This window comes from Danio rerio, chromosome 25 (genome assembly GCF_049306965.1).
Source record: "Danio rerio strain Tuebingen ecotype United States chromosome 25, GRCz12tu, whole genome shotgun sequence".
NCBI lineage: Eukaryota > Metazoa > Chordata > Actinopteri > Cypriniformes > Danionidae > Danio > Danio rerio.
Window position 1 is genome coordinate 9,600,554 of NC_133200.1, and position 27,561 is coordinate 9,628,114.

At 38.5% G+C, this 27,561-nt stretch overlaps 1 protein-coding gene and 1 long non-coding RNA gene across 5 annotated transcripts in view; both read right to left on the reverse strand.

Annotated features, from left to right (window-relative positions):
* Positions 1-27,561, reverse strand: part of furinb (furin (paired basic amino acid cleaving enzyme) b) — a 161,985-nt gene that overhangs the window by 46,850 nt on the left and 87,574 nt on the right. For all 4 annotated transcript variants that reach the window (XM_073942170.1, XM_073942171.1, XM_073942172.1 and 1 more), the window contains 1 exon segment: positions 304-392. In XM_073942170.1, coding sequence (XP_073798271.1) covers positions 304-392 — 89 coding nt within the window.
* Positions 24,470-26,349, reverse strand: LOC141380892 (uncharacterized). Its single transcript, XR_012400250.1, has 2 exons — positions 25,173-26,349; positions 24,470-25,121 (listed from the first exon to the last, which is right to left on the reverse strand). It is a non-coding gene; the product is annotated as an uncharacterized lncRNA (long non-coding RNA).

Sequence of the window (27,561 nt, forward strand, 5' to 3'; positions counted from 1 at the left end):
CCTTAATCACTCGCATCTAGATGTAGAAATATTTTCCTACAAAGACTAGTAAGTAAAAGATGTGGAATTTGCGCTCGCCTGCAGCAATGTCTGGCCTTGATTGCGCTCAATGTGACTGGAATAACCCAGATATTCACCTTAATGGATGCGTTTTATAATTGAAAGATAAAGTGTTTTAGATTAGTCCGGAGCAGCGTGACGACACGTGCACAAAGACTAGGAAATGAGAGCTTCTTAAAAAGCTTCAATGCCTGACTGTCTTGATGGATCCGATTTGCATATGCAAATTTGCCAATCACTCACCTCCAATTTTGGCATTGTAAGCCACACCCACTCCGCAGACGCCATTGTTCGCTGCTGCTGCCACCTCGCCGGCACAACGTGTGCCATGTCTGGAAAGATAAAGAAGGAAGAGTTTGCAAAAGTGACACCTCCGGTTCACATTCAGTTCAACCGAATTCTAATGCAGTCCACGATTGTACAGGCAAATTCTGTCTCTTCAATAGAGAGGTCGCTCTCGGGCACCCAAATACAGACGCATTATCTTTATCCTTTAATTAAAATCTAATTACGTCCTAGCAGGAGACAAGGATAAATAAATAAATGGCTGATTATGGTTGTCACTTGTGTGGCTGATCGCTCCTGCAGACAAATCTCCGAGGCTCAGAGCTGGGGTGGGGATGAACTTCACTGTCGAAAAGAAATCGCAGCTGGCTTGTGGGGCTTTTTTTTTTTCCCTGTATGTGCACTGCAAAAGCTATTTTCTTCCATTCATCTGCGTCCTATTGGAGCTCATTGTTTCCCTGAGACAAAGAGGACGATCGGGAGCCCAGAAAAGAAGCCGGAGAGCCCATGAGGCTGCAGATGTGTTGAGACAGCGGCCTTGCTTCACCAGAGCCTTCATTACATCTGCCGCTTTACACAAAGATATACACGAAAGGATTATTAGGCGCACATGAACTCCATAGCCCAAAACAACAGAAGAGAAAACCACACAAATTAATATGCTTTGTAGACCACGGAGTCCCAAGACAAAACAAAAATGCACTAGCACAATAAGAGAGATGATAAAAGCTAATTCACACGTCTGGAGTATCATGACAGAGGCTCAGCCGTGATGCTTTGCCTTTGTAAGTAAGTGAGACATATTTCTAAAAAGATCTTTTAATATTGAGTAACTAACATTTGTGTTATTCTGAAATTTGTTCCAGAAAAGACACAGCAGAATTAGCTATTAATTACATTCAAACAACAGACTGTAGTGATTGTCTAACAACAAGTTGTGACACTTTATTCTGATGCCCAGACAATTTGTTGATTATAAGCAGGGCCAGACGGAATCTACAGACATTTTTTGCTATTTCTGTGCAAAGTTTTGTTGAAAATCTGCGGATTTATGCGGAATTATTTTGGGAATATCATACCTAAACCTTAATATATGAAATAAAAGTAATAACTTTTTAACTTTTAATAATTGTTTACAATGCAAATCATATACACTTGTAATCATGTTTATTTATCTGCACACTACTGATTATTAATAGCAACCTGCACATATATTCATATATTGTAACATTTACACATGTAATCCTGTTCATCTATCCCTGTACATATATTCATATATTGTAACATATACACTTGTAATCATGTTCATCTATCCCTGTACATATATTCATATATTGTAACATATACACTTGTAATCATGTTTATCTATCCCTGTACATATATTCATATATTGTAACATATACACTTGTAATCATGTTCATCTATCCCTGTACATATATTCATATATTGTAACATATACACTTGTAATCATGTTTATCTATCTCGGTACATATATTCATATATTGTTACATATACACTTGTAATCATGTTTATCTATCCCGGTACATATATTCATATATTGTTACATATACACTTGTAATCATGTTTATCTATCCCTGTACATATATTCATATATTGTAACATATACACATGTAATCATGTTCATCTATCCCTGTACATATATTCATATATTGTAACATATACACTTGTAATCATGTTTATCTATCCCGGTACATATATTCATATATTGTTACATATACACTTGTAATCATGTTTATCTATCCCTGTACATATATTCATATATTGTTACATATACACTTGTAATCATGTTTATCTATCCCGGTACATATATTCATATATTGTTACATATACACTTGTAATCATGTTTATCTATCCCTGTACATATATTCATATATTGTTACATATACACTTGTAATCATGTTTATCTATCCCTGTACATATATTCATATATTGTTACATATACACTTGTAATCATGTTTATCTATCCCTGTACATATATTCATATATTGTTACATATACACTTGTAATCATGTTTATCTATCTGCACACTACTGATTATTGATAGCAACCTGCACATATATTCATATATTGTAAATCTGTTCATAGCTTATCCAACCTGTATATAATGTTCATAGTACATCCATCCCAGCTGTAAATATCACCATAGTTTTCTATAACTGCACTTTATAACTTATTCCTGTATCCTGCACTTGCTGCATATTGCACTGCTGGTTAGACCTAAACTGCATTTCGTTGCATTGTACTTGTACATGTGTAATGACAATAAAGTTGAATCTAATCTAATCTAATCTAATTAGATCCACTTTAGCTTGTAAACAAAGTCTCTCCTATAATATCTCTACTAAAAGACGATAAATATTACTTTACAAACTATTCATGAATCATGTGAATATTTTCATATTAGTCAATAATATTACTGTAATTAATTTAAAAACGGAATAAATAAAAATGTACACACATTTACTTAAGTAAATAAACAGAATTAATGATGGGCTAAAAATCTTCGCAATTCTGCGCACGCAGATTCCGTGTGGGCCTAATTACAAGTAAGATATTGCATGTCCACTGGTGGTCTTTAAAGTATTTATAGACTGCCTGCTTAGCATCTACAAAGACTTTATTATGATGCTCCACCAAAACTCTAATGCCGAGTTCAGACTGCATGATTTTCTAAGTAGTCGTGTCACAGACGTTTTCACACTGCAGGACTATCTGGGCTAGCGTTTTGTCACTGCTTTGTTTACACTGCAAGATGGATGGGCGACAGGGGCTTTCACATTGCATGACTTTACAACAGGAAGAATTGCCGACAACTTCGTCCAAACTATGTCTCACAGCCAAAAACACATAGTCTGTTGTTATAAACTTCATAACAAGAAAGAAGCCTTTAATGGGGTAGAAAATGTACATATTTGCTCACCTGGGTTTGAAGGAAATTAGCAACTTCTCCTCAACTTTCTTTTTTAACTTTCTGTATGAAAAGTCAAACAGACACGGGTGCTGCTGTCAAACCTCCACTAGTTTTTCCTCCACTTCTTGGGTCCAAATAAATCGAAAAATAAGCGCTTTTAACTTCTACCCCAACCTCCCGCTGGCCTGCAGGTACACACACACAAGTGGATGCTGCTCTCTCATTGGCTGTAGGTGATCGCTGATGTTATTTTCAGTCAAAACTAATGTCACACAGCAGGATTTGAATCGCCGACAGCTCCAGATATTTAGCACGCCAAATATCTCACAGGCATCAGCGACCCATCGGCGATTCTCTCAGATCGCGTCTTTGATAGTTCATACTGTGTGATTGTCACTCACATGCACGAGCAACGATTTGCCTTTGATTTCAGGCACTTGTCAGCGATTTCTCAAAACCTGTCACAGAGTCACAATCGGGGCTAAAATCATGCAGTCTGAACTCGGCATAACCTTACTAATACTAAAACTAATAGTAAAGTTGTAGCATTACTTAAAGCAAACATGAAACACAAGGTAAAATGTACACATAGACATCACCTATATACAATACCTGACAAAAGTCTTGTTGTCTATACCAGTAAAAGCAACAAATAATAACTTGACTTCTAGTTGATCATTTGGTAGATTTTTCAGATGAATCATCTGTTGAACTGCAACACAATCATCACAAACAAAAATAGGTGTAATCTAGATGCCTTTGCCTTTCATATAAGCCACTTCTGAAACCAAATGATCAACTAGAAGTCAAGTTATTATTTGTTGTAGTATCCTAAAACTTGGATAGGCTTCTGTCAGGCAGTGTACTATAGAACTGCAAGTTAACTATGTTTATATATATAATAAATGTTACTATTACCATTACTATAACTAATAACCTTAACTTTTCCAAATTTGACTGTAATGCAGGAACATGCACCTTGAGTAAAGCTTTAAACCAATAATTATTGTGAAGAAAAGTTCTAAAGCGACCATCAATTTAAATCCATATTAATAAATCAACATACAGTCATGCAGTCTAGAATGTTCTTTTACAATCTTCATCTGAAATTAATTAAAAGCGGAATTTTTTTAATTAAAGCATTAAATGCAAAAGCAAAATAAATAAATAAATGAACTAGTAAAACCTGAACCAGAATATATTATATCTCATCACTTTAATTAGTGTAAGAAAGCAGAATTAGTAGTTCATAATGAAAGCAACACATGTATAATCTAGGAACATTTTTGAATGATGATTTAAACAAACAAACAAAGATGAATCTTTTCTGTAACACTTTATTTTGATGGTCCATTTGAGTATTAGTAGACTGTCTACTTAATATCTGTTGACACCTTCAACAGACATTTAACTGACTATAAGAAACCTAGCAAATACATGTCAACTTAAACAAACCCTAACCCCAACCTAACAATCTACTTATAATCTAATGAGAATTAGTTGGCATGTAGATGCAATGTAACTTAAATTCAACAAACGGGCCATAAAAATAAAGTGTGACCAATCTTTTAAACTCAATGGGCTCTATTTTGACAGTCCATGCGCAGAGCGCAAAACGCAGAGCACAAAACGCAGAGCGCAAACGCTTTCTGGGCGTGTCAGAACGCATTTTTGCTAATTTAAGGATGGGAAAATCTGCTTTGCGTCATGGCGCATGGTCTAAAAGGGTTGAGTTTATTTTCTTAATGATTTATAGGTGTGTTTTGAGAATAAACCAATTAGAGCCTCATCTCCCATTCCCTTTAAGAGCCAGCTGCGTCGCGCCAAGAGCGCATTCGCTATTTACAGGACGTAAAGTAAGTCTAAGTGGAAAAACTGAGCATTTCACTAGCAAACAGTTAACAGTTTTTTTAACAGAAAACTGTTAAACAGAGCATCTACTGCGTGAGAATGAGAGATAATGGAACTACTTTCACATTCGCGCTTGGATAGGGAAACCTTTATGCACAGACATCAATTAGTCTATAAATAATTAATTGCATTTGTTAAGCGCAAATATTCGTTTCAAAACTATTTCTAAATTCAGTTCTAATTTCCAGCAAACGAAAAAATGAACAATAATAACAAAGTGTGGTCAAAAACCTGAGTTATATCCTAAAACACATGCTGTGCCCCTTATGGTCCAAAACCTGACAGGTGGGCAAATCTAAGCATGTTTTTAATAAAACAAATATAAATATGGATATAATAAATAATACTGCTAATAATAATTTAAAAAAAAGGCCTGAACAAGCCTCCCGAGATGAAGAAGACATAAAAGCAGTGATTTTTCATATTTATGTAGGCTGGAAAATAATATGTTTTGTAATATTTTAATCCTTTATATTTATATCCTATATCTATTCTTATTATATCCTATATATATATATATATATATATATATATATATCCTTAATATTTAAACTTTTTCATATGTAAAGATATTTGCCTATTGCTCTCTTGTGCGTATTAAAGAGCCCATATTATGGGTTTTTGAAAATTCCCCTCCATGTAGTGTGTAACACAGCTCTAAGTGAAGTGAAGTATCCAGCTAAGGCTTAAATCTGTTAGTGTACAGTGTTTAAAACTGTTGATTCATCTATAAAAGAGTCGACTCATAGTGCTTCAAACGAGTCGCCTTGATACCGATTCATTAGGTGTTTCGCCATGACGTACGAACGAAACCAAGTTATTCCCGGGAGATTTCAAACCTGAGGCCCTCTGACGCAGTAACGCAGACACACACACACACACACACACACACAAACAAACATGCCGGTCGATTGAAGTCACACTGCAGATGGATATATGGAGTCTCTACCCAAAGATGAAACCTCAGCATTATAGCCAAGCAGTTGGAAACTACTGGAAACTTCTGGAAACTACATGCTACAAAAAATACTTCATCAGCGTTTGTTAAAGGAAGGATCAGTAAAGAGTAACTTACTACTGGACATGTCAGGATGGATTTTTCTTCCTCCATTTCTCAAGTGTAAGTACGTGCGATTAAAGTTGACTCTAGCTTGCAAATGTATTTAGTTGTGATTTGTTACTTGTAACCGCGTGTACTGTATCAGGTTAACTGGCTATATTCTCTTATCACGTTAAAAACGCGACGCGTGCTGCTTTGTTAACGGAGCTCCGTGGACGAGGAGTAGAGTGTGTGTCTGTGTGTGCGTGTGCGCGCGCTGTCGTCCGGAGGTGTGTGTGTGTGTGTGTGTGTGTGTGCGCGCGTTGTCGTCCGGAGCAGGATTAAGTGCGTGTGTGTGTTTGTGCAATATGTGTGTGTGTGTCTGTGAAAAGAGCAGAGTGAGAAGCTAGGAGATCTCCTCAACTGTTTTTGGAGTTTTTGCTCAATAAAATAGTCAGTCGTCTGAATTTTCAAGTCCATAGTCTGTATTTACATTGACCCACTGGCAGCTAAAATCCACGCCTACACTATCGAGCGTGTATGAACTGTGATTACTTTTATATTGCTGATTAGCTGTTTGGCATTTCACTCTCTGACTGAAGGCAGTCGACCAATCGCAACAGACTGTCATTTGTCCAATCAGCGCAGATTAGCTTCGCGCTAAGGAGGGGAACAAATGAATCACTGGACGATTCATACGGGAGTCGCTGGGATAATTAGGTAAAAATAAATGCAGATTATAAGACCACGAAAGTGTTTTTTGACCTTGCATGCATATTAAACTGTTGTTGGAGACCCTTACAACCAAGATATGACCCTATTTCATGTATAATATGGGCTCTTTAAGCAGTGTGTAAGCGAGGCGCAACTCTGCGCTGGAGTTTAGACCGGGTTAGTTTTGGTCTAATGAAAAATCTATTATAGTTTCTCAAAATAGCAACGCAGCAGCAGTGCGCCTCAGAACACCTTCCTTTTTAGACCAGAACGCCTATGGGCGCACATATCAGCGCTAATGCATTTGCTGTTTAAACAGCGTAGCGCAACGCCTCAAAACGACTCTTGCGCCAAGCTGAAACTAGCAAAAGACTATTGCGCCGCGCCTTGCGCCACATTGCGCCGGGTGTATGATAGGGCCCTATATGCTGGTTTCCAAATCAGAGGATTAAAATTCAATTGCAATCTCCCTCAAGATCCTCTTGCATGGCTCGAGCAGCAGGTATAAAAAAGGAGTGATTTCCTTAAATGTGTATAGCTCAGGTGGGCAACAATAGCTTCTGATTAAGGCTCTGGACGCATTGTATTTCCTCAAATCAATAATTGCTGAGGAGGGAGGTGTCCATGGACGGAGAATACAACGGCTCTTGACAGGCCATTATGCAGGTCGTTAAGAACGTTTCTGATTACGGAGCAAAATAGATGACGTGAAAACACTCTCTCAGCCTTTCACCAAAGCTGCTGTGTGCTGGTAATTTAAAACACACTGTAACTGTGTCTGAATTTATTCTCCAGGGCATGTAGATATGCGCTACATCCCTCCCGAATGAAGTCCTTTATCAGATAATGAAGAAAACATGTGTATTATCTGAATATATCCATCGGGATCAAGCTGTGAATGAGATCAGAGCTAATTCCACACCAGCAAGCATGTTAGCTAGTTAACCTGCCTAGTTTTTTCTTTCATCACGATTAACATCATTCAGTCAGTCTAACAACACATTTGTGCGTGCTCATATGAAGGGCAATAGCCCTGAAATCACGACTAATTCCTTTCCTGCTAAGGTTGTAAAGGTTTAGCTGGCAATAAAGTGTTGTTTTCCACATTTTGTCTTGCACGAGGTGACAGTTATCGTGACAAATGGTTGATAGTTGGGAACACCTCATGAATAAACAATACCGTTTTTATATCAGCTCGTTTCAGAGGTTGTCTGCAGCTGTAATATATTGTATAAGGGAGATGCCTCTGGTTAAAACACATTTTATGCACATCTTTTATCCCAATTTGTCACTCCATGTTAAGGAGGCCTAGCTAGTCATACGATAGCAAAATAAACTAATTACACTTGCTGTTAATTTACTCACCCTGAGGTCAACTAAGATGTAGACCACTTTCTTCAGAAGACAATTCAAATTATTTTTAAGCTGAAACTGTGGACTTGGTAATAGTTTTTTACATGATTTTCCTACATCCAGGGTGAGCACAATTTTTCATGAACACATACACACCCACACTTCCTCTTCTTTATGTCCGTTTATCTGCTGATGTGCCAATTTTGGCGTTTTAGTGACTATGGGCCCTATCATACACCCGGCGCAATAAGGCGCAAGACGAAGTTTCTCTACGTGCTGCTTTTTTTAGATCAACACACCCTTAATTTTCCTGTCTTAAACCATGTGTTTAAATAGCAAACCCATTTGTGCCACCTTGTTGACTTATGGGTGTTTCGGTCTAAAAAGGAGGTGTGTTAAGGCACATTGTTGGCACATTGCTATTTTGAGATCTAAAATAGATTTTGCAATAGACCAGCAGAAAGCAGGTCTAAAGCCCAGCGCAGAGTTGTGCGCCTCGCTTACACACTGCTTAATACACACAGGATGTACAGTAATACAGAAACGTCTTTACAAATTAAAAAGAATAAAAGGATTAAAATGTTACAAAAATTATTATTTTCTACATAAACCACTGCCTCAATGCCTTCTTCATCTCGGGGGGCTTTTTCAGTTTATTCAAGACAATATGCTTCTGTGTAATGTTATTATTATTAGCAGTGTTATTTGTTATATGCATATCAATATTTGTTTTATTACAAACAAGCTTAGATTTGTCCACCTGGCAGGTTTTGGACCATATGAGGCATAGTATGTGTGTTTGGATATAACTCAATTTTTTTGACCACACTTTGTTATTATTGTTCATCTTTTCGTTAGCTGGAAATTAGAACTGAATAGTGTTGAAACAAATCTTTGCCCTAAACAAAATAAATTAATTATGTAGGCTAATAGATGTCTGTGCTTACAACATGTTTCCTTATCCACGAAAGAGAGAAAATGAAAGTGTAAGTTTCCTCTCGCTGCAGATCAGCGAAAACTATTACTTACTATTAAAGGGCTGACCCCATACATCTTGTTTTGACATCCTTCAGGGGGATCACGCATTAATTAAGGGGGTCAATCCCCCCAAACACCCCTGTAATTCGCACCCTGATGTTAGCGTAAACTGTGGTGCATTGTGATGGTGTATAATTATAGTGTAAGAAAAAGTAGCCGATTGGATAATTTGTGTATTACTAAAGTTATGTTGTACCACAATAACCATAATTACCATGACAGTATAATCCAAGTCAAAATGCTGTATCTTCCGCCTCAATGACAGGCAAATACATTTTAGATCAGTAGAAAACTTGGTCATCTTCAGAATATAAGGGTCATGCCCAACGTATGTCTTTTTCTATTTAAATCTCCTTTGAAATACGGTATAAATCGCAAAAATTCAGACTTTCCCCTATGTTACCCATTCAGTTTTTTACTTCCTGCCCTCCATCTGAATTTTGCACATGACCAAAACCATGTGATTGCAAACAACCTATTAGATGACAACAGAATGAGAACAGTTTTGGGGGGAATTTGCTGCATTAAAGATAAGTACTCTGAAAAAAAAAAAAAAACGAAGTAATTTGAAGGGCTGATAAATACCACATGACATCATTTAGTGACGTTAAGCATCTTTTCAAGGAGGCTTTAGCCACTTTTTATTGATAGCATTTGGCAACACTGCTCACCTGTGAGTCTGCAACTGTGCATATGTCATTACAGGACAAGAAACTCATGCTTCAGACTGTCAGGAATGCACTCAGTAATGTAATATTCAGATTTTTGCACAGGCATTAATATTGTGCCGTGTGTATGTTTTTTAAGGATCTCTTTTACTCTCTCAAAACGCTCACCTACATCTTGGACAGTCTGAAGGTGAGTAAATTAACAGCAAAGTTTGTTTTTTGTTTGTAAATGTTACTATTCTAATTCAGATTTATGTTTTCAGTAGTGTAGAGACTCAAAACCATTCCTCCAATCTCATTTTACTGTATACACACAATTATTTGGTAAACACATTTCTCGAATATGACCTCTGTTTCGAACAACGACCTGCAGCGCTTGAAAGCATTGCTTTGTTAACATTTTATTCAGAGCACAGAGGACTTGAGATCGACTGATTAAAAGTGAGTGGCCATATAATATTACGAGATTGTGTAATGCTCAAACTGTTCTCTCAAATGCACCATGTAAGAGGCTTGAAGCTGTGATATTGCTTTGATTTGCATATTCGCATCCACAACTTTCAAAGACACCCACATGCTATCAGAAAGACAGATCAGTGGCTGTGTCCTGAACTCAAGGACTTAATGGCTATCATTATAGAGTCATGGCGCAGTCGAGGATAAGGGCAGTTATTCAAAGCAAGTCATAGGACCGTATCACAACCTTTCAGTTCTAACATATACAGTCCTTTCTGACAAAAAAAAGTCCTTCCTACTAAAGTCAGAAAACACATCAAGGTCGTTTTTGCTGGAAGGCATTCAGGCATAAAAGCAATCAAACTATCATTTACTCCTGACTGTGGATAGCACAGGCTGAAGCTGTCGATTCGTGAAAACTTGTTGTTTGTTCTTTAAAAGACACGGAGAATGTAAACCTGGAGCACTGGCCTTCATTTATTCACAACAGTAATGGATAGCCGACTTCACAATCTGCGCAATCAGATTTTACTCATTCGGCACCTCGTGACCAGATCAAATCTACGGGCTTTATAAATCCGAAACCTTATTCTGGATGATTAGAGCTCCCTACCGCAGAGAAAGCTTTCTCCACGGTGATGGTGTTCAGCTAATTTACCTTTCACAGCTCAGCGAGGTGCAAAAACACTGATTCAGATAACTGAGGTCTCAGTGTTTTTAAAGTGCCATGAGTCACAATAAGGCTGACAAGCTCAAAAACTAATTCAGATGATATGTAGTTAAGGAGAAGAATTCCAACATGTGATGCACTAACAAGCGTCCCTTTATGTAAATGATGGTTAAACCCAAAACAAGAGGTGGCAAATTGTTAACGCATAATGTGACGTCAAGACTGGCCAACATTAGCTATATCTCCATTCAAAGATGCAAATTAGATTCATGAGCAAATCTGGAATATTGCATAAAATATATTTGTGAACAAGTACAGTTTCCATCCAATGAGGAAAAAGCCAAAATAAAATAGTCAAATAGAACACTATCGTCACTTGCTGATAAACTGGTGCCAAATATCAAAAAGGAATTGGAATTTGATTACAGCCATATCACTCTGCAGCCCAAGACCAAAAACTAGGTTCCTGTTGGAAGTAGTGTTATTGAGGCCAGCAGGGCCACTCACCATGCAGTCTGTGTGAGTCCTAATGCCCCACTAAAGTGAAGGGAACATTATGCTGTCAGTGAGCGCATAAACCGAGATGACAAACCGAGGTCCTGACTCTACTCTTCTCGTAAAGAGTAGGGGTTTAACCCTGCTGTCCTGGCCGAATTCCCTTGATTGGCCCTTACAGATCATGGTCTCCCAATCATCCCTATTCATCGAATTGGCTGTATCACCGTCCCTACACTCCACCATTAGCTAGTGTGTGGTAAGCCCCCACGTGTAACCCACCAGTCCTGTTGCATACAACCCAGTCTGAGCTGGGATCGAACCCGCGATTCTTTGTATGGGAGTGAGTTGCTCTCACAAGAAGGCTAAAGATCATGACATTTTGTGTCTGTCGCTAGAGCACTTTAGAGGTCAGAGGATTGAGGTTTACCACCATAGCATTTCGCGAGCTGCCCTCTGTTACACTCACCCTCCTAAACCTCACTCCCATCCCGGACGAGCCCCCACATGTAACACAACGGTTCTATTGCACCCAACCCGGTCTGAGCTGGGATTGAACTGGCTATTCTTTACATGGGAGTTGGTTGCTCTAAAAAGGAGGCTAAGATCATGGTCTCTAATGACTGTCACTAGAGCACCTTTAGAGGTCGGAGGAGTGAGGCTTACCTGCATAGCTCACTAGCTGGCCTCCGTTACACTCACCTTCCTAAACCTCACTCCCATCCCGGACGAGCCCCCACATGTAACCCACCAGTCCTACTGCATCCAACCCGGTCTGAGCTGGAATCAACCCCCCGGTTCTTTGTATGGGAGTCAGTTGCTCTAACCAGAAGGCTAAAGATCATGGCTGTCATGGCATTTTGTGTCTGTCGCTAAAGCACCTTTATACGTCAGACGATTGAGGTTTACCTGCACAGCACTTCGCTAGCTGGCCTCTATTACACTCACCCCCCTAAATCCCATTCCTATCCAGGACGAGCCCCTACGTGTAACCTACTAGTCCTATTGCACCCAACCCAGTCTGAGCTGGGACCGAACCAGTGATTCTTTGCATGGGAGTTGGTTGCTCTAACAAGAAGGCTGAAGACCATGACCTTTAGCGTCTGTCGCTAGAGCACTTTTAAAGATCGGAAGAGTGAGGTTTACCTGCATCGCACTTCGCTAGCCGGCCTCTGTTACACACATGTTGGCTTTTCTTTTAAGAATTTTTTAAAAATAGGTGGACAGAAACATAGCTATTCATTAAGATTTGTCACAGAAGTGATTTCTGGAGAAAGATAAATTGGAAATAAATAGTTAATTAAAATAAACGTTTTCACATTGCTGGACATAATGAAGTGACAGCTCTGGTGGAACATCTGTGTTCAAAGTACTTTGCTCAAGGGAACAATATCAAAAGAACAAGAGAATGTCTGTAAACCTCCATCTGCTGGTACACACTGTTTTGTCAGTTTCTTAAAGGGACAGTTCACAAAAAATGACAATTACTCAAATTTGTGTTGTCTCAAACCTGTATAGTCTTGAATTCAGAATACGAACACAGTTAAAATCCTCTGGTAAAATCCTCAGAAGGTCTAGTCAGGTATAAAGCTGTCATAATTGATGACATAAATTTCTTTCATGGCTGAACTATAATTTTAAAAGCAAAAAGTGAGCCAGAAAATATTGGTGAATGCAACTGCTTACCTCATACAAGGAAAAAACAACTCAGCAGACCAGATCACTTTCTCATTTTCTGCCTCCCTGTCCCACATCTATTTAGGTGCAGAATTACCACCAATCTCTTCCCACCTTCCCCGTGGAGACCGCAGCCATCTATCTATCTACGGCCCACCAGGGAGAGGCAGAGAAGACAGCGAAAATTAACTTGAATGTAAGTCGACTTTCTTTTTCCATCCCTGCCAGCAACAGACCTACCACGCAGAAACCAGGAGCGGAGACATGCACTAATTCCTTCCATCTGCTTGTTTTTTTTTTTCTCTATCCCTCTCTATCAGCTTGTTTTATGTTCTTTTCGATTCTCTGATTCATCATTTGCTATTCCCAGCTCAAAGGCATTGGGTGCCCTTGAAAACTTGTGATGAGTCCGTGTACAGTACGATGACTGAAGTACCGTAGACTACAGCATCTCTATTCCTCTCTTCAATAGGCCTGGATTAGGAAGCACTCTAAAAAGGATTAGTGCGTTTTCCAGCCAGCTAAACTCAGCCCTCGGGCACGGTTTCGGAAAACCCACATGTCCCGAATGAGAAAAGGATATGGAGAAAGAGGAGTCAGCAGGTAGAGACAGAATCTAAGATAATGGTATGAGAAATGAGAGGGTGACGGAAGTGGCGCCAGAACCTGCGCCTGCTGTTTGACGCAGCTACAAAAGCAGATTCCAGAACTCTGAAGCGCTGTCTACAGCCTGAAGTCTCTGTCATGGTTAGTCTCCAGCTTCAATTGCCTGGCTGGCTTGGAGCAGCGGATGCTAGGGCAGATTTCCAGCATCTCTGATGAGATTCCAGAGGCCAGACAGCGCTGGAAAGGCAGGCTGACAGGTCCGGGTCACGTGAGTGGAAGGGTTGAGTGGAGAGACAGAGGCTTTCGTGCCTAACGCTGTTATTTAGACCTCTGGCTGACAGCCACCTTACACAATCCATCCATCACAAACGCTATTAGAATTAAAGAAAGGAAGAGGAGGACTTTGAGGTCTTGTTTATTGACTCAATAAAGCCAACGAGACCTGGATATTGATGCACCAAAAAACAAAAAGTCTTCAAGCTGACGTCCACCTAACTGCAAAAGAACAGAAACTTCAACAGAAAAGTAAATCATTCAAGTGAAGCAAAACAACACCGTTATCATTCATTTTAATTGGAGCATCACAATATTGTGAAAAATCTCAATAATTAAAATGACTATTTATGTTGAATTTCATTTATCTTAAAATAATAATATTATTAAAGATTAGGTTTCATGATAGAAAAGGTAATCTAAATGTAAAAATGCATTTTAAAAGGCATGAATAATTAAACATGACATAAAATATTAAACAAGTTATTAAATGACACAATTTTAAGTGTGATCCATTTCATAAGAAGATTAGATCATTTTAGATCAAGACACAATAGAACCCAAAATTCAAATATAGTAAGGCCATACCCTCATTAAATATTCATAATCTGTATTTTTAAATTCAAGGTCTGTCAAGAAGAGACTTTTAATAAATAATACTAAGGCTAAACTCAATCTGGGGTGTCTTTCCCAAACAACAGAGTAACTCGTGACTGAACAACCATGGTACGATTCATCGTTTGAGAAAGGAATGATGTTGTAAAATTATTTCAAATTATGTAAAATGATTATGTAAAATGTCCATAATGATACTCTAAACAGATGAAGTAACAACTTCTTTAGAGAAAAAAACAGAATTTTTAGTGCAAATTATATTGTTTTACAGGCACACACATTTAAAAAGAATCCAATATTAGCCTAGTTTTGATAAAAAGATGCACTCGTTTTCCATATTCATTAAACGGCACATTTAGGGTCTATGTATTCTTTACAAATATTATGAATAACCTACATTCTATTCTAAAACATAAAACCCCTTACAAAAAGCTAACACGTATTCTAATCTCGTACATAAATCATATAAATCGTTAATGGTTGTAATGTACAGTAGGCTATTTATTAGAAATGAAATAATACTACTTAAAATAATAATAATTAAAAAAATAATAATAATAAAGCCAAAATATTAAATATGTCATAAACAATTCTAACTCGCAACTGAACTACCATAGTACAATGCATGATTTGGGAAAAGAACAATGCAGTGACGAGTGTTTCCCAAAATTGTAGTTGCTTCGTCGCAGATCCATCGTTTGAACATTAGTTATAATGTAAAATGTACACAATGACGCTCTAAATGGGTGGAGGAACAGCTTCTTTAGAGAAAAAAAACTTAATTTTTTTGTGCAAATTATCTTACTTCACATGCACAAGCATTGAAAAAAAATCCAGTATTAGCCCAGTTTTGGTAAAAACCTGCACTCTTTTTTCATATTATTTAAAATATGTCACATACTCACGGCACATACTGTATAGGGCCTATGTTTCCTTTTCAAATATTATAAATATTCTGGTCATACTTTAAATTAAGTGTCCTTAACTGATATGTGCTTACATCAAAATATAAATGCAATATACTTAATGTGTTCATAATGTATTGCAAAGCACTTCCACTGCTCTCGATACAGGTCAGGTTATGGACAGTTGTGGTGGTATGGGTAGGTCTAAGGCTTGGTTAAGGTATAAGAGGTGGTCTATAGTATAATTATAAATGTACTAACAGAAATTAATTTCAGATGTAACTAGATGCAAAAATGTAATTAAGCATAAGAATTATGTAAAAACATGTACACAATAAGTACATAGTAACAAATAATAATTTCAGTGTAAGTACATATTCGTTAAGGCCACTTAATATAAAGTGCGACCAATATTCTATATTCTATTCTAAAACAAAACCATTTACAAAAAGCTAACACATATTCTAATTTCATATATATCATTAATTGTAATTTACAATAGGCTATTTATCAAGAAAAAAAATACTACTTAATAATTTTAATAATTATTATTATTACGAGTAGTAGCAGTAGTAGTATTTTCTATTCATGTTTATTAATTCAAATGTATCATTATAAGTTTAAATTTAAGTTTAAATCATTACAAGTGTAAATGTTTGAATGTACGAAAAGAATAGGGCTTAGGGAGGATAACTGGGAATAGAACCAGGAACTCTGTTTCTAACTACAGCTCTAGAGGTGTAGCTGCAAGTGTACTAGTTTGTGATGCAGTTTGCGAATGTTCGCTGGAACGATGGATTTGAGAAACGGCAAATCAACAAACTATGTTTGTAACGACGAAACTTGAGACCACCTTAGTTAGTTAACTATGATTTTCGAAATTGCACACCTGATTAGAAGCTCCTCATTAATGACTAAATCTGATTTTTATTTTATTTTTTTTATTAAAAAAGACAATCAGATAATTGCCAGTATTAACCCACATACAGTATATTAGAAGTAGAATTCAATTAAATTTTCTTTAAAAAAATCTGAATTATATTATTGGAGCAATTCATGCAAATGCAATGAAAAAAATGACTTTTGTACCAAAATAGCAATACCCTTTCCAAGTTTTTTGTGTTAGCTTATATTTTACAAGACTGTAAAAAGTACTCGAAAATGTCTTTGTCAATGTTTTAAAACAATTATGATTGACTTACCAAAGTCATACAAGTGGCAATTTCACATCCATCACAACCATAACGGAGAGATGTCACATCCAAAACAATGCTTTTTTTCCTCATAAATACAAAAATGTTAAATAAACAAAATCAATCATGTTAGTTCTATAGTGAGCCAACTCTTGTTCTTTTGATTAGCATTGTTTCTTTTGGGTTGTGCAGTTTATTACAATATAATTGTTGAGTAATGTAAACTTACACATGCTTGTTTTTCTCATTTAAAGTATAAAAAATGTTTACAGATTGATATTTTTCTGATCCCAGAACTTTGGTGAGCTGTTTTGGATAATATAAACAGATGCTTCAATATAAGGTGAACATATACTAGAATTGTGAATTCATGTTTTGAGATTTTACTGCAAATGTCACATCTATAATTCTGGAATTGCTCATTCATGTATTTTAAGGTCTTAAAACCCATTACAATCTTCATTCACTAACTAGAAACTCTGTATATATAAGGATAAAAAGTCCCAAATATTATGAGAATAAAAAAAAATGACTTTTTTAATCAATTTCAAGTGACAATTAAAAAGCACCAAAAATTATGCATTCCTCATATATTTCTCCTTAAGCCCAAATCAAGACCCGCATCCCAACTACAGCACAAAGCAAGATGAAAAGAGATAAGGAGACCATTACGGTTCCTCCAGCTCTCAGTCTATGCCAAATCATTTCTGCCACTTCTGTTTGAATCTGAATATGCACTTCACTGCCCAATCATCATTGGCGGAGATTTCAATCCAAATGAACCAGACGCATTGAACATTAGCGTAAAAGCCTCAGAACCTGAAGATTTTGAGTGCTGGTGAAATGGGTTATGGCAGTTCTGATTAAAGCAGGACTATACAATTCTGCCAGTTTAAAGACATACGCCATCCTACTCCACCCTCTTCAGAAGCCGGATAATTATCACTAATATTAGCATGATGCTGCTGAAATGACGCAGAGCTTTGGTTAGCTAGCATCGTCTGGGTTAGTTCATACTAATGTAAGCAGCACTTTTGGATATTAGGTATTTATACATAACAATAAAGAGCATGTGAATAAAATAAACTCAAAAAACAATGCCTTTCAAAACAGGAAAACGCTCTGTCTTTGTCTCGGCTTTTGCTTCTATCTCTTGTGGAGCAGATACGCACAGAAATAGTCTCTTGGTGCGGCGCTCTGAGAACGTATCACAGAACGGCAGCTGCCTTTAGATCAGGCTAGCATTTTGAGCACCTGCCGTCGTCCCGCAGGAAAGAAAACGAGCTCTATTTAATATGAGATCTCAATTGTTTCTCCTGGATAGAAATATAGAGCAGATGGAAACTGCTTTTTTGGAATTTTCAGAGTTTCAGGGGGAATCTTGACCAGCAAACGCATGGTTAGATGGTTGAAGAAGCTAGTTGAAGTTAAGTTAGATGGTTAATGCCCATAAAGATGCCATGGTACTTAATTCTTATGTTTGGAAGTAGTATATAAAAACACAAAACGGTTTGGTGTATATATTTTAAAGCTGTATTCAGTCTGTGTCCAGTCTTGGGCGGCATGGTGGCTCAGATGTTTGAACTGTTGCCTTACAGCAAGAAGGATGCTTGTTGGAGTCCCGGCTGGGTCAGTTGGCATTTCTGTGTGGAGTTTGCATGTTCACCCCATGTTGGTGTGGGTTTCTTCCGGGTGCTCTGGTTTCCCTCACAGTCCAAAGACATGCACTATAGGTGAATTGGGTGAACTAAATTTGCCATAGTGTGTGTGTGTGTGTGTGTGTGTGTGTGTGTGTGTGTGTGTGTGTGTGTGTGTGTGTGTGTGTGTGTGTGTGTGAATAAGTGTGTATGGGTTATTCCTAGTACTGGTTTGCGGCTGGAACGATATCCGCTGCATAAAACATATGCTGGAATAGATGGTGGTTCATTGCGCTGTGGCAACCCCTGAATAATAAAGGGACTAAGTCAAAAGATCTCAGAAATAAAGTCTAAGCTAAAGGAAAATTAATGAATAAATGTTTGTTCTTTGTCTAAAATGATTCCATTTTTAATACTGTTGGATTTGTTTATTTATTCAGTGAAACGTTGTAAATGCCTCTCTTCAATTATAATAATTTGTTTCTGTGTGATTTTTAACTTTACCAGAACAAATGAAACACACTTGTACAACTAACTTTATGGGGACTTCCAATGTATGTAATGTTTTTTATACTGTACAACAGAGTTGCTCAAACTAGGGCCCACGGGCCAAAGTTGACCCATGGTAACCTTTGATTTGGCCTACTGTCCCATTTGAGAAGAGAGGGTGAATGACAGGTATTTACTAATATAGATTTAACAGATTAGCATTCATTTCATTAATTAATTTTCTTTTCGGCTTAGTCCCTTTATTAATCTGTGGTCTGAATGAACCGCCAACTTATTCAGCATATGTTTTACACAACGGATGCCCTTCCAGCTGCAACCCATCACTGGGAAACACACTCATTCACACACATACACTAGGGACAATTTAGCTTACCCAATTCACCTATACCACATGTCTTTGGACTTGTGGGGGAAACTGAAGCACCCAGAGGAAACCAACATAAACACGGGGAGAACTTGCAAACTCCACACAGAAATGCCAACTGATTCAGCCGAGGCTCAAACCAGCGACCTTCTTACTCTGAGGCAATTGTGCTACCCACTGCACCACCGTGCTGCCTAACTTGACCAGTGTTTACAGCATTCAACTCCATAGTGTTAACATTAATCATTTGTTTTTATTGTAATAAATTCATTATAAGATATAACAAATATATAATGCACTGGGTAAAACCATTAAAGTCATTTGTGCTATTTATTTAGAAATATTATGAAATAAATTAGGGGGAAAAAAAAAACAAATGGCAACCTTAATGGAATATGGGGTGGCTATATTTACCCTCGGCCCACAACCCTTAATCAAGCTTGATTTTTGGCCCTTTATAAGAAAATATTTGGGCATTCTGTGTGATTTAAGAGACGTTTACCTCACAGGCTCCACATGGTCAAACTTTACTGGTATTGCAGGAACATTTGGTCAATTCTATTATAATAAAATCCTTTTTTTTCCGGCTTAGTCCCTTTAAAAAAGAGGTCGCCACAGCAGAATGAACCACCAACTCATCCAGAATATGTTTTATGTAGCAGATGCCCTTCCAGCTGCAACCCATAACTGGAAAACTCCCATACACACTCATTCACACACATAAACTATGAACAATTTGGCTTACCCAATTCACCTATACCGCATGTCTTTGGACTTGTGAGGGAAACCGGAGCACCCAGAGGAAACCCACGCTAACACAGGGAGAACATGCAAACTCCACACAGAAAACGCCAACTGACCCAGCCAGGGCTCGAACCAGTGACCTTCTTGCTGTGAGGCGATTCTGCTACCCCCTGCGCCACCGTGCTGCCCTCACAGGAAACAAATGTTTACATTTTCAAAATACTTCATTTTGTGTGATACATGAGCCGTTTTCCTCATAGGATTTTTTTTTTGGTTCAAATTTACTGATATTGCTTTACTTGTGTACATTTAGTCCCCACAACGTAAGGAATACAAGGTATACACACACTGGCACACACACACACACACACACACACACACACACACACACACACACACACACACATACACATAATCCTCAGTTGACTTTATTAGTAAATGATGGAGAAAGCCATTCTTTATAAATCAAAACCAGAAAGCAAACTTAACAAAAGTAACGTCATTTGCATTCTTTCTATAGTGAAATCCCATTAACAAAAGCACAGCAGGAGAAATATCACCCACAAGAGAATGATTTGCTTCTCAAGAAACCACAATACATTCTGTTCAGGATTTATTGGAGTTCAAATGAGCAGCGTTTATTTGAAATTTAAATCTTTGGTGCCGTTAGAAATATATGCTTAGAAAAAGGGCTACTGTTTGAATGGTATTGAATGTGAATGACTTCAGATATCAAAAGTTATTAATTGCTGCATTGTGTTTGCAGAATCAGGCTACAGGTTAAAGACAGCAAAGAAATCTATGAATTTAAATATTAGTACATTTAATTAAGTAGAGGCTTTTATTCAAAGAGGCAAATGAGAACAATAGAAGCACTTTAAAAGCAACAATACACAATGTAGATGTGTGTTTTTAAAACAAATATACTGTCAGGATTCTGCCACTTTGGTCTTGTTAATTCTTGGTTTGGAGGCAGTGTCTAGACACTAGTCATGTCTTGTCTAGTATGTTGTGCTCGGCTCGAGTTTTTGAGTCGAGCGCTCATATTTTCTGTCTGTCTTTGTATGAGTGCCGACTTGGTAGCCCTCGGGATGCGCACTCTAGTCCTGGTGTGCGTAGTTTTGTCTGCGGCATGCTTTTCTATTCTCATCGTCTCAGTCTAGTTGGTTTCGGTTTGCGCTGGGATGGAACATGCACGCCCTATGTGTGAGTGCACGGTAAGTGTTTTTTTTTTTTTTTTACCGTGCATTCGTGTCTACATTCAGTCTCCTTTTAGTTTTGTGTAAAGCCCATGGCTTGGTGTTTACATTGTGACCACATGCTTTAGTGTTGTATTTCATGTGAACACACAGTTAATGAGTTCTCTCATTCGCTGCATGTTCTAGTCCTGTTTTACGTAAGAATGTGGCTTGTGTTGTGTCTTTGTATCATGTGCTCCCATTTATTATTGTCTAGTGACACACACACACACAAAACTATTAATTGGTTTATAGTTTTTTGGTTTGCTTCCCCTATTTTTTTTCCCAGTGTGCTCGTCCGTCGCTATTGAACCTTTGTCTGTCAAGCCAACCAGAGTCAAATCTGATTAGTTATTGAGAGAACATTTTGTCCTCTTTTAAGTGTGCTTGCATGAGAAGCAGAAGTGTCTGTGGTTTTTTGTGTGTGTGTGTGCATCGGAGGTCTGAAGGTCAACGTCTGGTTTCATTTCGCAGCTTCACCCACGCTGGAAAATTCCACTATGCTCAGATATGAAATATGCTGATTCATGTTAAGACAAAATGCTGTATGACTAGCCCATATTTGGAGTGCCTTTCTGCTATCAGCCCCTGTGTATAAATATCCCTGTCCATCCTGTGTTGTCAGGCTTGCAGAATAAACCATTCTAACTACAGTTTGGTCTCTTCTCATGTCTCCGGGTCGACCTGCTGAACTTTGCTGAATCTGGTGCCTAATATAGGGGAAATCTTACAGATCTGGGGGCTCGTCCGGGATACATCTGATCAGGTAAGAGAATTTTTATTCACACTGCCTGCTCCGGTGTATCTCAGGAAATCGTAAGATTTTAGTTACAATTGAGTTGAGAGGTCTGTGTTCTAGAGCACAGAGTATCCTGGCAAGTTTACTTTCCACAGTAAATTGCCCAGAAGGATTTGTGTCGTCGTACTCAATTAAATTTGGGTTCCACAAATCAGGAAAATTTATTAATTTGACACTTGCTAGCCTGTCAAGTTTACTTCAAACAGTAAATTGCACAGAAGGATTTGTGTTGTTGTACCCGATTAAATTTGGGTTCCACAAATCAGGGGTTTAATAAATTTTAGTAAATAAGTATTACGCACCAGCTTCAGCAATATGGGACAAGGATATCCAAAACCAGAACCCAGTGAGAGTCCAAAAGAGTGGATGGATAGATGTGGCTGGGGATTTTATACTGAACCTTGGCTGTCCAACTTAGCTGGGTGGACAGAGGGGCAATCTCAATGGAGAAACTTCCCCAGGGAAGGAACCTTTGATCCAGGTTTCCTCCAATCAGCTTATAAATTAACGTACGAAGGATATGGAGATCCTGAATGGGATGACCAGTATATGATAAATGGATATGACACATGTTATACAATGAGCTCTATATGGAGAGATAAAAAGGGCATTTTTACACCTAAAACTGTTTTGAAATCTGTCCCCAAACCTAAAAGCAGAAGTAATACTGCCCTTACGGCAGATAAGAGGGGCTCTCTTGCAGCTGCTAAAACCACCATGACGTCACCACCCCCTTATACGGGGCCTTCGCAATCTATCTCATGCTCTGCCAGCGCTCCTCCTGCAGTGCCTTCTATTTATCCGTCACTGACAGAAATGATTAAAACTAAACCAGACTCCCCTGACAGCACGAAGGGCACTACTTCAGCTTCTAATGTGGCTGCGGTATGGGTTGCTAAACCACGAGGGATAGAGATAATTCCGCCCTCACCCTCTGTTCTGAAGGATCTCATATCTCTTCTGCCCGAAGTGGACAAACCACTGCAATTTGTAGACATGCTGTTGCGCAGCTCGCGTCACTGCCAACTAATTGGGGCAGATTATCGATTTATCCTTTAAACCAAAATGGGTTCGTCCTATGACGATGAAGAAATAACAACAAAAATATCTGCTCTTGATCGCAAGCTTGATATAGTACAAACAGAAACTGTTAAGGAAGAAACAGATGATAAAAAGACACGTACTCGTATAAAAACACGCCTCGCGTGGAAAGATGATCAGGAGGAGCTCCTGACACATCTAAAACAGCAGCTTACTAAATACTTAGTACCATACTTACTGGTCTGAATGTGACGCCACGACTGATCCTAATGGAATAATGCTAGATGGCAAAGGCCGTTTATGCCTGCCATCATCCTGTGCACCTTTTCTCGTCCGCGAGTTTCACGGTGTTACACACCGCGGCCGAAGAGGGGTAATAGACACAATGAGGTAATAGACACAATGAGTTAATAGACACAATGAGTTAATAGACACAATGAGTTCCTTTTTATGCATTAATAATTTACAACATCATGTTAATAACACCTTAGATAGATGTCTGATATGTGCGCAAAACAATATCACTAAACCTCAAGCTAAACATCAACAATTGCCCCTTCCTGAAACACCTTTTCAGGAATGGCAGGTAGATTTCACACATCTGCCAAAGAGGGGTCTCAATAAATATTTACTGGTTTTTGTGGACAAATTTTCAAAATGGGTTGAAGCCTTCCCATGCAGTAAGGAAGATGCTAATACAGTTATCAGATGTTTGACAAGAGAAATCATTCCAAGATACGGTATACCATGTGCCATAGACTCAGATAAGGGAACCTCATTTACTGCGAAAGTAATACAAAATCTAGCTAAAGAACTCCAAATTAATTGGCAGCTACATATTCCCTACCATCCACAATCATCTGGTATAGTAGAACGAACTAATAGGACTATCAAGGACAAATTAAGAAAGGCTATGCAACATGCAGGGCACTCAAATTGGCTCGCCTTGCTACCTCTCGTTTTAGCAGACATGAGGATGTTTCCTCACAAAAGTCTTCACGGTCTCTCTCCTTATGAGACTGTGATGGGACGACCCTTTCCCTCACCATGGAGGCAAAGGGGTACCACACTGGGTGACGGTTCTTTGGATATTCATATGAGTGAATGTGCACAACAGCTACTAACAACATTGCATGCATACTGGACTAATATACATTCTGGTTCAGCCCCGATGCCGGTAGACCCAACACACCCCTTTAAGGTTGGTGACAGAGTAATGATTAGACAGTTCAATAAAATGAGCACAGAACTGGGGGACCCCAAATATGGCCCCCCGACGGATGTCGTGGCTGTAACCAGAACCGCCGTTTTAACCTCCTCTTCTCCACAGTGGATCCATGCAACCAGGATAAAACGAGCACCTATTGAATAATAAAAATGTATAAGTTTTGTACTATGATAATCTGTCTGCAGACTCTCTTTGTTTTACAGATTTTGGGGGCCCCCACATCAGCTAGCACCTCCACGCAGCATAACTACTAGAAGGATAAGCATGAAGTGGCTATGGACATTGGGACTGTTTCTCTTTCTTGTTGCTCAAGCTAATGCAGCCAGGCTGAAACGCTGGACACATGATCATGAATTCGGATGGGCAGAGGATGGGGCTGACAATCCAATTGGAACTAATATGTGGTATCAATATGTGAATGTTTTAGCTAGGTCATAAAATGTATCTGGTTGTTATGTATGTTCTGTTATGCCTCATTCAGCCAAGCAAACCCCTCTTTATGCTAAACCCATGAATAAAACAGCTGCTAAATGTTCTGCCAGTTTTGCAGGATCAGGGTACCAGGACCCATATATAATTGTCGATGACTACGATCCATACCGGATTGGCATTAGAAATGGTACATGTGATGCTCTATTTTGGGTAAAATTTGGCCATGCTAAACCCTCACCTACATGTGATGCTCTATTTTGGGTAAAATTTGGCCACGCTAAACCCTCACCTATTAGCCACAAGGTTTTTTATTAACCACTCTATTACACACCCTATGTGTTATAACCAGACCAAGGGCTCTCATTTCATGGGAAGCACTGTTAACTGTCAACAAATTGCCTCCTCGGGAGAGGGGGCCCCAGTCGACATCTCAGGACCCTCAAATGGCACTTATGTGGTCCAGGGTGGGTGGTGATTGTGTGGAAAAAACGCCTACATGTCATTACCGGCCAACTGGACGGGGCAGTGTGCCCCTGTGCATGTGACTGATCACACTTTTATTGTGATAGCCCAGGTCCTGTCAGCGCAGCAAAGAGTTAAACGCAGTGTCCCTGAAATGAAGCCCTATGACTCTGTATGGGGTACTGACGTGCCCGAGGATTTCAAATTATGGACCACTGGTAACAAAGTGGTATTGGCTCTATTTCCGCAAATAGGTGTGGGAAAAGCTCTACTAAGAATTGAGACCCTGGACTATCGCATGGGCCTATTTCTGAATGCCTCAAAAATAATTAATGAGGCCCAGAATAAGGAGCTGGTTAATCTACGTACCATGGTTCTGCAAAATAGAATGGCTCTAGATCTCTTAACAGCATCCCAGGGGGGGGTATGTAAATGAGTACTGCTATGTCTACTCTCCAAGGGTTAAAAATTGCCATGACTTCAGATTATGTCCCAGACACCACTTGGGGTTGGATGATGGGTCTGTTCGGCTGGGTGACTCCTTTCCTTACTATGATAATTCCTGTATGTTTTATTTTCCTTCTTATTTGTTGCTGTGGCCCTTTTCTTTTACAATGTTTGATGAATCGTGTTTATGCTACCATGGATAGTATGATGGGCCAAAATTATAAACTAATGCGTTAGGCCTTCGGCCTAAAAGAGGGGACTGAGAGAACATTTTGTCCTCTTTTAAGTGTGCTTGCATGAGAAGCAGAAGTGTCTGTGGTTTTTTGTGTGTGTGTGTGCATCGGAGGTCTGAAGGTCAACGTCTGGTTTCATTTCGCAGCTTCACCCACGCTGGAAAATTCCACTATGCTCAGATATGAAATATGCTGATTCATGTTAAGACAAAATGCTGTATGACTAGCCCATATTTGGAGTGCCTTTCTGCTATCAGCCCCTGTGTATAAATATCCCTGTCCATCCTGTGTTGTCAGGCTTGCAGAATAAACCATTCTAACTACAGTTTGGTCTCTTCTCATGTCTCCGGGTCGACCTGCTGAACTTTGCTGAATCTGGTGCCTAATATAGGGGAAATCTTACAGTTATGTTGCTTTGTTTTCCCCCCACAGGTTGTTTTAGTTGTTTTTGTGTCTTTAATCTAATAAAATACTTGGTAATTTGCATTAGCCTCATCCTTCCCAACCACAAACCCTGACATTTACACTATAAAAAATAGTATGAACAAAAAGACATCACAACAAAGGCGTTTATATTACTTCAACTTATTTAAAAAATATTTATATCAGATTTCAACTATTTGTTTAAAATCATACAAAGTTCAATTTAATATTTTAAGTCAGTTGGACTGATGTAAGTTGAGATGACTAGACAGGATAATGTGATTCAACTAAAAAGTGTTTTTGACATTGTACGACAGATGTACATGGAACAAACAGACAAATAGGTTTAGAATAAAAGACGAAGTGCTAATGCGGGCCATGATTCATTTTAATGTCAATTTAATTGCTAATGTGAGTTTAAGATTACACACTTAGATATTGCTTGATATTATTAGCAAGTTTGCTATCCCGGGAGAAAACCCTGAGCTCTGAGATAATTGAGCCCAGGGCTTCCACCTCGTCGAAAAGCATGTAAGGGGGTACGAGATCAAGTAGTTCTCGAGAGCTCCCCCTGTTAAAAGAGGAAAGAGGAAAGATGGGGTGGATGGGGGGCTTCTCTGGAAAGCGAAGATAAAGGAGTAGTTTTAGACAGGCTATTTATAGTGAGTTTGGATTTATGTGATTGGTTTACTCATGATTGATAAAACTTCACTTAAATTTGTTGAGTTTTTCTAATGAATTGACTTCAAAGCACTATTAGTCATAGTATTGTAAACGGAAAAAATAAGAAGCAAAAGTGTCCGATTATACATTGAATTTTAACTGATGCATTCAAAAGTTGTCTCATACTGATTTATTTAGCATTTCTACAAAGGAAATAAATGTGTTAGGGATGAAAGTAATGTGAATAATCTTCGCCTGACAGCTCGTTTTATTAATCTTATTTAACTTTAGGAACAGTCAGGAAAGACAACAAAAATCATGTGACTAAGTGACTCATGCTATAAAGTGTCCAATTTTCTTCTAATAGGCCCCAAGACTGCGCTCCGTTGTCTTTTAAAGTGAGACTGGAGAGAAAAATACAGTGTCAGACTGAAAGCTTTTTTTCTGAGA